Source organism: Mustelus asterias, chromosome 11, assembly GCF_964213995.1.
Source record: "Mustelus asterias chromosome 11, sMusAst1.hap1.1, whole genome shotgun sequence".
In the NCBI taxonomy this organism is placed as follows: domain Eukaryota; kingdom Metazoa; phylum Chordata; class Chondrichthyes; order Carcharhiniformes; family Triakidae; genus Mustelus; species Mustelus asterias.
This window is the reverse complement of record NC_135811.1, coordinates 56,298,052-56,310,229: the sequence shown is the minus strand read 5'-3', so window position 1 is coordinate 56,310,229 and position 12,178 is coordinate 56,298,052. Positions and strand designations below refer to the sequence as shown.

Here is a 12,178-nt window from a genome sequence, read left to right as displayed (position 1 = left end):
TTGAAGTCAATGAAAATAATCCAGTAGTGCCCATTTTACACAATCACCCAAAGCAAAAATTACCCCAGCAAATGTTAATTCCAACCCATAGTATAATATTTCATTTTAGAAAATTACAAGATCACAATCTTTTCACCAAGTATGATTTGAATCTCATGGCCATAATCTTTGTGATTTGGAAAGCTGAATGCTTTGTGAGTAGAGCAAATAAAGCCAGCTTCCAGTAAGTCTTTCTTCCACATTGTTAGTCCTAAAACATTTGGGAACATTTCTGAACCAAATAACTTCTCTAATATCATGTGCCAGATTAGAGCATTCCAGATTATTTTAATGAAAATAGTTCAGGTATTTTATATCTAATCACAATTTATGAGTACTTTTGGTTTGTTTTCCATTTTCTTTTTATGTGATTGTATGTATTGCTCCTTTACAGAACAATATGCTGTGCAGGAGTTGTTGAAAGCGGTAAAAGAAGGTGATGATATTGATGGGGAAGTGTTGACGTACCTGGAACTTGCCCAAGTAGGTCATTTCCTTAATGATGACATACATTAATAAACTTCAGACAGATAGCTAGCATAAGTGCTTCATAAATTGGTATGAACATAAGAACTAGGAGCAGGAGGAGGCAATTCATCCCTTTGAGTCTGCTCTGCCATTCAACACGATCATGGCTGATCTCATCTTGGCCTCAGCTCCACTTTCTTGCCCGTTCTCCATAACCCTTCAACCCATTACCAATTAATAATCTGTCTATCTCCTCCAAATTACTCAATGTCCCAGCATCCACCGCACTCTGGGGTAGTGAATTCCACAGATTCACGGCCCTTTGGGAGAAGTAGTTTCTCCTGATCTCTGTTTTAAATCTGCTACCCCTTATCCTAAAACTATGACCTCTCATTCTAGATTGCCCCCACAAGAGGTAGCATCCATTCTATGTCTACTTTGTGAATATCTTTTATCATCCTATATACCTCCGTTAGATCGCCCCTCATTCTTCTAATTTTTAGAGAGTATTGGCCTAAACTGCTCAATCTCTCTTCGTAAGACAACCCCTCATCTCTGGAATCAATCTAGGGAATCTCTTCTGAACTGCCTCTAAAGCCATTACATCCTTCTTCAAATAAGGGGACCAAAACTGTACACAATACTCCAGGTGCAATATCACTAATGCCTTGTATAGTTGCAACAACACTTAGTTTTATACTCTATTCCTTTTGCTATAAATGCAAAATTCCATCTGCTTTCCTTATTACCTGCTGTACCTGCATACCAGTTTTCCACAACTCGTGCAAGAGGACACCCAGATCACTCTGCACTGAAGCACCCCAAAGTTTCTCTCCATTTAGATAATAAGTCGCCTTTGCATTTTTCTGACCAAAATGGATAACCTCACGCTTATCCACATTAAAATCCATCTGCCATATTTTGGCCCACTCAGCTAATCTATCTACATATTTGTAAATTTCTTATTTCCTCATTGCAACTTACTACCCGCCAATTTCAGTTGACATCTGCAAATTTGGATATGGTACCTTTTATCCTTGTATCCAAGTCATTAATATAGATTGTAAATAGTTGGGGCCCGAGGACCGAACTCTGTGGCACCTTACTAATTACATCTTGTCAACTAGAAAAAGACCTGTTTATCCCAACTCTGCTTTGTCAGTTAGCCGGTCTTCTGTCTAAGCTAATAAATTTACCCCTCGCCCCATGTAATCTTACCTTGTGTATGAATCTTCTGTGCGTCACCTTATCAAACTCCTTCCTGCAGTTATGCTCTAATGTAATTAGACATGTTGTCTCTGCACTATTTTTTTTCTTAGTAACAGGTATGACCTGGAAATTATTGCTCTAACTACAGCCCACCCTGACGTTAGCTGAGTGAACTAGGGCTTTTTCCTCGTGGCCTGCCAGCTCGGTTGTTATTGTGTTAGTTTTAAACTTCTACCTGGTTCATTGACAAAGGCAGATTGTGGTCTTAATGTTGCTGCTCAACACTCTAGTTCCAAATATGCAGCAACTGAGCGATGACCATCATTTGTGAAAGCTCCTGTAATTCACCTGTGATAGTTGCAGTCCATTCACAGTTCTGATATAAGTACAATAGGAACTTTATATAGGTATCCTATATATTACACGTAGCTAATCTTAAAAAAAAAACTACTTTTCTCCATCCTCTATACTTGCAGTTTCATAATGCACATCAGCTGGCAGCTTGGTGTTTGCATCACATCTGTACAAGCTACAACAATGTTTGCTGCAAGTTCAGGAAAGAGATAAAGGCAATATCTCCTGGTAAGAAATTAAATATTTACTCTGGTTTACTCATACCATTAATTGAATTTTAGAGACATGATAAAGCAGTGGATTAGTAATCCTTTCTTCAGCCTCTGGGGGTTGTCTGTGAATCCAAGCCAGACTGACAGAATAAAAGAAAATTTGGTCTTGTGATAAGATGTTATAAATAACTCAATAGCCAAAGTTACAGCACATACTTTTCATTGAGAACCAAGATGATGACTCATGTCAGATTGTTACATCCTGGATAGTCATTTCAGCTTGTTGCAGCACTTCTGAGATTGAGACGACACAATGCTGGACTAGGCTCACAGGGCTCAGCATCTCGTGGGAGGAGTTTAAACTAATTCGGCAGAGGGAGGGGACGTAGACTGTGAGCAGAATAAGGGCTCAGAATCACACAGTAAAACCATCAAGTCGGAGGGAGTGCAGCTGTATTACGTTTCAAGGAAGTAATGCAAGGTTGGATGGCCTCTCTAATGCAAGGAATATTGCAGGTAAAGTGGATGAGTTAAGGGTGACATTTACACACACAATTGTGATATAGTAGCCATCACAAATGAGGTTGACGGAGGGGCAGGATTGGCAACTCAACATTCCGGGATATAGAATCTTCAGGCGAGACAGAGGAGGGGGCAAAAGAGGAGGAGGCATGGCATTATTAGTTAAGGAGTCATTTACTGCAGTTAGGAGAGAAGATATATTGGAGGAGGCATTGAATGAAGCTTTCTGGATAGGGCTTAGGAATAAAAAAGGGTCAGCCACATTATTAGGTGATTATTGTAGACCCCCAGATAGTCAGCAGGAAATTGAGGACCAAATATGTGCACAATTCACGGAGGTGTGTAAAAATAATTATTGTAGGTGATTTTAACTTTCCCAACGTTAGTCATGTAGGGCATGATTTTACGACGTTAAGATTGGGTGAGGTGAAAAATCGGTTTCACGCCCGGTTTCTTGCCTCCCCCGATCTTGCTGGTCTTGTTTTGCCAGTGAAATCAGCTTCATGCCCAGGACACAGAGATTGGTGCGCCTGCACAAAAGCATTTTGCAGCTGGCTTCCCTGGCGAGCTTATGCTCCACGCTCCCTCATCCCCTCCCCCCACTGGCAAGAATCACATCCAGCTCTTTTTTTAGCACTAAATGCCATAAGATTGCGATTATTAGTTCGCCAAAAAAAAAATTCTCACTTGTTTAGCACTTCGAATTGTTTTTGTAATATCACACCCATAGTGTTAAGGGCTTGGATGGAGTGGATTTCTTGAAATGTGTCCAGGAGAACTTTTCAGACCAGTATGGAAGAGGGTCCAACAAGGGAAAGAGCTGGACCTAATTCTCAAAGAACAATACAGCACAGGAACAGGCCCTTCGGCCCTCCAAGCCTGCGCCGCTCATGTGCCCAACTAGACCATTCTTTTGTATCCCTCCATTCCCAGTCTGTTCATGTGGCTATCTAGATAAGTCAAAGATTCTGGGGAATGAAGCCAGACAGGTGGTTGAGATGGTGTTGGGGAGCATTTTAATGATAGCGATCCCAACATGGTACACTTTAAGCTTGTTATGGACAAAGAAATAGACAAGTTACCAAAAACTTGGGGGAAGAACAGATTTTAGTAAAATAAGGCAGGATCTGGCCACGGTAGACTGGGAACAGCTGCTAGTTGAAAAATCTACTGAAGAACAGTGGGGGTGGGGCGTGGGGCTTCAAAAAGGAAATGGGGAGGGTATAAGCCCAGCATGTTCACTCTCCGGTGACAGAAATGAGTGACAAGCCCAGAGAAACATGGATGACTAGAGATTTTTAGGATATGATGAGAAGGAAAAGAAAGGCTTTTAGCAGTACAATGGGAGCAAATCAGCGGAAGCATTAGTGAAGTATGGAAGAAAGCAATTAGGAGAGCAAAGAGGGGATATGAGAAAGCGCTGGCTGGTAAAATTCTGGAAAATCCCAAGATATTCTATAAGTATATCAATGGGAATAGGATAACTAGGGAAAAAAGTAGGGCTCATTAGGTACATGGAGACGATCTGTGGGTGGCGCCAGATGGCATTGGTTGAATGAATACTTCACATCTGTCTTCACCCAAGAGAAAGAGGATAAATTCAGGGATAGAGATTGAGAGGCTCTTGAGCAAATTGACATAGAGAAGGACGAGGTATCGGAGGTGTTGGCTTAAAAGCGGACTAATCTCCAGGTCCAGATGAACTGTATCCAAGCCTGCTGTGGGAGGCAAGGGAAGAGATTGCAGGGGCTCTGACCCAAACTTTTAATTCCTCTCTGGCTACGGGGTGGTGCCAGGGGATTGGAGAACAGCTGATGTTGTTCCACTATTTAAGAAGGGTTGTAGAGATGACCCAAGGAACTAATGACTAGTGAGTCTCGCGTTAGGGGTAGTGGGATTGGAGAAAATTCTGAAGGAGTGCATCTTTCTCCACTTGGAGAGGCAAAGCTTAATCAGGTATAGTCAACATGGCTGCGTCGGGGGGAGATCATGCCTAACAAATTTGATTGAATTTTTTGAGGAGGTGACCAGGTGTGTAGACGAGGGCAGTGCAGTTGATGTAGTTTATATAGATTTCAGCAAAGCCTTTGACAAGGTCCCACATGGGAGACTTATAAAGAAGGAAAATGCACATGGGATACAGGGTAATTCGGTAAAATGGATTCAGAACTGGCTCAGTTTTAGGAGACAGAAGATGATGACAGAAGGCTGCTTTATTGACAGGAAGCCTGTGTCCAGTGGTGCGCCACGGGGACCTGCGTCCAGTGGCGCGCCCCCTATTATTCATCATTTGTATAAATGACATAGATGATTATGTGGGGGTTAGGATTAGTAACTTTGCAGATGACACAAAGATTGGCCGGGTGGTTAACAGTGAGGCTGTGTCTTGGGCTACAAGAAGATATAGATGGGATGGTCAAATGGGCAGATAAGTGGCAAATGGAAATTAATCCTGAAAAGTGTGAGGTGATACACTTTGGAAGGAATAATTTGACGAGGAAGTATTCAATGAACGGCATGCCACCAGGAAGTTCTGTGGAACAAAGGGACCTTGACATGTTTGTCCACAGAACTCTGAAGGCAGAAGGGCATGTTAGTGGGGTGGTGAAAAAGGGACACTTGCTTTTCTCAATCGAGGCACAGATTACAAAAGCAGGGAAGTCATGTTGGAGTTGTATAGAACTTTGTTGAGGCCACAGCTGGAATACAGTGTGCAGTTCTGGTTGCCACATTATAGGAAGGATGTGATTGCACTGGAGGGGGTGCAGAGAAGATTCACCAGGATGCTGCCTTGGATGAAACATTTAAGTTATGAAGTTATGGATAGGCTTGGATTGTTTTCTTTGGAGCTGAGGGGCGACCTGATTTAGATGTACAAGATTATAAGGGGCATGGACAGAGCGGATAGAGAACAGCTGAGCCCCTTAGTTAAAGGGTCAGTCATGAGGTCCAAGGTGAGGGACAGGAGGTTTAGGGGAGGATATGAGGAAGAACTTTTTTGTCCAGCATGACAGTCTGGAAAGCGCTGCCTGGGTGGGTGGTTGGGGCGGATTGCCTCACATCCTTTAAAAAGCATCTGGATGAGCAGTTAGCACATCATAACATTCAGTGCTATGGGCCAAGTGCTGGTAAATGTGATTAGGTGGGAGGTCAGGTGTTTCTCATGTCTCAGTGCAAACTTGATGGACTGAAGGGCCTCTTCTGCACTGTATGATTCTATGTGCTGTACCTTGCGTGTGTTTGGCGCTAATAAGGAATGATTGAAATTGGATAAATGTTTCACTTCCCAGTATCATGATGCACACGAAGCATTCACAGGGAAAGGTGCGCATCGGATCTTCAAGAATTAACCTAGCAGCACACTATATCACAGTATTACAGCACGGTAGACATAGTATAGCAGGATACCCCAGAATATCCCACAACTATTCATTTCCATGTGCCTCCAACTGACACTTCATGATATCCAGCCACCTGCCTTTTAACCCCCCTGGAGCCAGTTTCCTCTGTCCTCATTCGCGTATGCTGTGATGTTATTCTGGGCCTATCTCTTGCACTTTGCAGAACTGGGTTCAAGAACTCAGGCAGATGGTTTAAAGTTGCTTTCTAAACAATGGTTCACAGAATGAGGGGAGAACTTGTTAAGTAGGGTAACAATATCTTTCTGGTGAAGTCATACCCAGCATGATTAATAAGTGTTTCAAAGTTGCTGCACGAAGCTACAACTTTGCTGTAAAATCCAGTGGACAAGTATTGTCCTATTGTGTAACATTTGTTTTAGTGAGCATGTTGGCCTTTTGGCTAAGATCAAGTGTAGTATCGACATGCTGCACTTCGTTGAAGTCATTAGGTTACATTTTAGCTTCATTTGAAGCAATTTTTAAAAGCGGCATCTCGGCCTTTTGGCTAAGATGCAAATGTGATCAAGCCTTGGAGGAGGTGCAATGCCTACTCCAATCAGCTTGGATCATGTAGATCAAGCCCAAGACAGTTGAGAGCCCTGTCTTGTCAGCTTGGATCGGGAATGTCTCGCTTGTTGAGACTCTGAATTGGACTTGATTGGATTGAATTGGATAAATAAATAAATTTTAAAAATTGTTTTAGTGAGCTTGAAACCAGGCAATGCACAGTGACCTTTTACTTTATCTTTTATCCATGCTCTGACTGCTGATCAGTAAATAGGATTCTCTTGATTAAGCTGGCAGCTGTATCTTTCTACACTGGCTTCATGTTTATTTGACTGAATGTTTTAATTACATGGAAGCTGAAGGTGCCCTAGGCCTCTGCAAAAGATCATTTTATGGATCTTTGAATGGTTACCTTGGAGATGATCTCTATTTTGCTGGTCAGTGTGTGTTGTATCAACAATCTAATGTACACTGTAGACTTGTTGCATTGTTTAACACCATTTAATTGTTTTCTGTAAATTCAACTGCTGAGGCCTCCTTTGCCAATAGACCAACAACAGATATGGTCTATGGTCTAATCCTTGCCATTCAGAATTGCTTCATAAGAATTTCCTCTTGTGTTTATTCATTAAACCTGCTTCGTTTCAGCCACTGGATCATTCAGGAATTAACTGAATTAAAAGTAGTCTGTAGTTACTAAAGAAATAAATTTAAATGTCTTGAATTTTCATCTGTTTTTATGCAGCAAACGTTTTAGATCTGAAATGCACTGCCTGAGAGTGTGGTGAAGTTGGATTTAATTGTAGCTTTCGAAAGGAATTTTAAAATTGCTGAAAAGGGGAAAAAAGGGCAGGGATGTGGGACTAGGTGAGTTGCTCTTGCAGAGAACACGGCAGGCTTCCTGTGCCGCAACTAAACTTTGCAGAATTTTTACAACATTGTTGTTCAACCTAGAGTATGAAGACCAACAGTAATGTTCTAATGTCCAATAATTCTTGTGTGCAAAATTTGTGAAGGGTTACACTAATTAAAGTTGCTCTTGTGATTTGCATCCTCATCAGCTTTACTAAAAACATGTTTTTAAATCCTTTGGGTGGGATTTTCTGGCCACGCTGGCCCTGAAACTGGAAAATCCCGCCCGAGGTCAACAGACCTTTCCATGGTCCACCCCTTGCCCGCTCCGATTCCCATGGCAGGCGGGATAGTAAAATTTGCTCCTTTGAGTTGATTTGCATATTATAGAATATCAGAATCTCAGTTGCAGAGATTTATAACTCATTGTTTTAATTACTAGAAAACCAAGAGTATTTTGAAAAGCACCGTTGGCCACCTGTGTGGTACCTTAAAGAAGAGGACCATTACCAGCGAGTGAAAAAGGAACGTGAGAAGGATGAAGTTGCTCTTCACAAGCATCATTCAAAACGCAGGTGGTGCTTCTGGCACCATTCTGCTGTTGCCTAAAACTTCCAGGAGAAACCAACTCTAGCAATCAGCCAGAACATCCTGTGCATTATTAGGTAGATTAAAAACATACTTGTCTTAATTCTGTTTACTGTAAAAAAAATAAATAAATGGCTGAATGTCTTGGGATGATCTGCCATGTATATTTAAACAATCATTGTTGCTTTTAAAGCACAACCCTCTTGTCCAAAAAAAATGCTTGCTGTAACAAACTGGTCCCATGTGGTGCCTATAGATTGGTTTAAAATACTTTTAATATAGATTACCTGTCAACAGTGACATTTCTTTTGTTGGCAAAAAGAATTGCCACTGTTGCATTTTAATTCAAAATAAAATATTTAATTATTTTTGTACCGGTGTTGGCTATATACCTTTGTTGTAACCAAAGTAGAATCAAAGAAGTATTTTAGATTTTAGATAACTTGTATAAATAGAAGGGCTTAGTAACTAATCCATGAAAGGAGGTGACTTACTTCTATGTGGACCTAAACACACACAAGTAACTAGGAGCAGTTCGCTGCTCTCTCTATGTATCTTTCCAGTCACGCTGTTTTATCTCACTATAGTTGTCATTATTAATGCACAGTTACTGTATACCCCGAATGTTATCTTACAAAAATAAAACTGAAGCTAGGCGTTATTCAACAGAAAAATTTTGAAATGTTAGAGATTGAATTGGATTAGTTTGACCAGTGCGAAAGTAATGTACTAAAACAAAAGCAAAATACAGTGGATGCTGGAAATCTGAAATAAAAACAAAAAGTGCTGGAAATATTTAGCAGGTCATTTGTGAAGAGAGAAACAGAGTTCACGTTTCAGGTCAGTAACATTTCATCGATTTGAAAGATAATCTTCCTAAAATGTTAACTCTGTTTCTCACTCCACAGATGCTGCCTGATTATCTTGAGTTCTTGCAGAATTTTCTGTTTATATTTAATTCATGTACTAAAGTTGTGTTCAATCCTATTTTGCCAAAAGTTTTCTGCGTTGAATTATATTTCGGTACATAATGTAGTATCAATGTACTGCGACTGTCAGCTCCTGACACCAAGTGGCTGGTTCACTTGGCTGCAATTTCTTTAGCCTTCTATCTTTGTGCTCATTACCTTTCATTTTTGCATCAATAAAGTTAAATAAATGTTATGACTGCAACATGGTAGAATTGTAATGTGAAATAACACTTTTTTCAAAAGATTAGTTTTTTTTCTATTATAGTTTCCTTATTATATACAAGGTATATTGCACGAAAGTAGCACTTGTTCTGTCAGTTATCAGTTGTATAAATAAAATTTTCACTGGAGTCTATATGTAAACAGGCTTCTGAAGTAAAATACTTAGCACAATCTGATGGAAATAATGTAAAATATGTCACAATTAAAAAGAAAATGTGCCTCTTGTCACCTGGAACATGCCAAAGTGCTTTAGTCAATGAAGTACTTTTGAAGTGTAGTTACTATTGTATGGAGTATATTCACATCAAGGTCTCACAATCAACAATGAGGTAAATGGTGTAATCTCGTTCTGGTGGTGTTGCTTGAAAGAAAAATATTGGCAGGAATACACTGCTCTACATATAGTGTCATGTATTTTGCATCCACCTGAGAAGATCAAAAGGGCTACTGTTGGATTCTTTGTCATTTTAATCATTTACCTCATTATATATTCACACATTTGTTCTTGTCCATAAGAGTTTTAACAACACCAGGTTAAAGTCCAACAGGTTTATTTGGTAGCAAATACCATAAGCTTTCGGAGCGCTGCTCCTTCGTCAGATGGAGTGGAAATGTGCTCTCAAACAGTGCACAGAGACACAAAATCAAGTTACAGAATACTGATTAGAATGTGAATCCCTACAACCAGCCAGGTCTTAATGATACAGACAATGTGGGTGGAGGGACCATTAAACACAGGTTAAAGAGATGTGTATTGGCTCCAGACAGGACAGCCTGCAAGTCCAGGAGGCAAGCTGTGGGGGTTACTGATAGTGTGACATAACTCCGCCATCCTCGTGTGCAGAACTTGGCTATCAGTTTCTGCTCAGCGACTCTGCGCTGTCGTGTGTCGTGAAGGCCGCCTTGGAGAACGCTTAATATATAATGCCAGACTTTAAAACTGCCCTCCCTCAGGCTCTTTAAAAAAGAGACCAGACTCTCAGGGTTCTTAGCAACATTCCTTTATTATCCATTCTAGCACAGTGGGTTTCCAGACCTCTGGTCTCCCTGCAACAACCGGGAAAGACAACAAAATAGGCAACATCAAGCAATGGAAACTGCCCCAGAAACTGTGGAACTGCATCATGCAGTGCCAGATTTTCTCTTTGGGCTTTGCTGTGTGCCATGTTTATAGCCAAGGGGTACTATGTTTGGTTTAAAAGGAGAGAACAGTTAGAATTTGGAATCAGTACCCCTAACACACTCTGCCTGGCTTATAGAAACAACTGAGGGAACGTTCACAGCAAGCAAAACTTGATAAACAGTGAACTGATAATATCCTTCAGACTTTAAAAAAAACTACAGTTCAAAAACAAATATTCACATGGGTCACAAAGCAATGGTTGAATTATGCAATCTTAAAAGATGGACATTCTGAACAGTTGCTTGATAAATCGCAAAGTCTGAGATTGAATGCCAGCCCAGAAATTTCAGAATAATATTGGTACAAAACACAAACTTAGAACAGTTTGCAATGCCACTATTGTCATAAAACAACAAATCACATTTATATAGCACCTTTAATAAAACAACTCAAGTTGTCTCATGGCAACATTGTGAAACAAAATTTGACAGGCAAATAAGGTGATAATAGAAAGTGATCAAAAATTGAGGTAGTTTTACTGAGTATCATTAAGGTGGCGAGAGTTGCAAAGATTGAGAGATTTAATGAGAGAGCGCCAGAAAGTCTGGCTGAGATTGATGGTAATGAAAGGATTAAAATTGGGTTGTGCAAGAAGCCAGATTTAGAAGAACTCACATCTTGAAGGCTGGAGTTAGAGATTTGTCTCGTTCAGTCTCAGTCTCCAGGAAGAGAGATGGAGATAATGGTTAGACAATAGCTCTGGAAGACATTCTGCTCAGTGCCAGATGTCAGACAAGTACTATAATAAATTGGACAAAATGAAGGAATTGAGAGATGGCAGTGAGATAGAACTGGGTGGTGTTAATTTACCACTGTCACAGTCACACAATATAAATTGTGACTTTAAGAGCTGTTTCTGTGCTGTAGTAGGGGGCAGAATTCTAAGCGGAGGGGTTCAAACAAGGGGTAGCTGGAAAAATGAACCCATTTGGGAGGTGAAACCACATTCAAGGACTTTGGAGATGAATCTTTCCAGTTAGTTTCTGTCTGATCTCCCCTTACGCCTTCTCACCTCATCTGCAAGACTGAGCACTTGACTGCCTTTCGGCTAAATCATTGAGCACCCATTTTCCCTTTCTGGGTACTTGACCACTTCATCCTTTCAAACTATTGTCCGACTACTAATATCTCTTTCCTTGCCAAAGTCCTCAAACATATTACCTCCCAACCCAAATTAATAATCATCTTTCCTAGAACTCCCATGTTTGAAGAGGAGTTATATAGACTCAAAACTTTAAATGTTTCTCTCCCCACAGATGCTGCCAGACAAAGGTTTTTCCAGCACTTTGTTTTTATTCCATGTTTGAATCCTTTGAAATAGGTTTCCAAAGTCCCAAAACAGCTCTTATCAAAGTCCCAAATGTTATCCTACATGACTATGACAAAGGTAAGCTATTATTTAGCTACATAATTACCTGTAATGGCTCCTCTTCCTGATGTTCCCCCGGCTCCTTTCAATTTCTCATTTATATACTGTCTCTCGGCAACATCATCTGAAAGCGCAATGCCAGCCAGATTCCCATGTACACTGATCCTATCAAGTTCTATCTCACTATCTCCTCCATTGTCTAGGTTGACAGACTGTACAGTGCAGAAGAGGCGCTTTGGCCCATTGAGCCTGCACTGACACGTGAAACATCCAACCACCCA

General features: G+C 40.6%; 1 protein-coding gene across 4 annotated transcripts in view; it reads left to right on the top strand.

Moving 5' to 3' along the window:
* rhobtb1 (Rho related BTB domain containing 1) overlaps window positions 1-9,316 on the top strand; it is a 95,319-nt gene extending 86,003 nt beyond the window's left edge. For all 4 annotated transcript variants that reach the window (XM_078223624.1, XM_078223622.1, XM_078223623.1 and 1 more), the window contains 3 exons: window positions 434-522; window positions 2,193-2,298; window positions 8,007-9,316. In XM_078223624.1, coding sequence (XP_078079750.1) covers window positions 434-522; window positions 2,193-2,298; window positions 8,007-8,173 — 362 coding nt within the window. In that variant the 3' untranslated portion in view covers window positions 8,174-9,316. The remainder of the gene's footprint in view (window positions 1-433; window positions 523-2,192; window positions 2,299-8,006) is intronic.
* The last annotated feature ends 2,862 nt before the right edge of the window (window positions 9,317-12,178 follow it).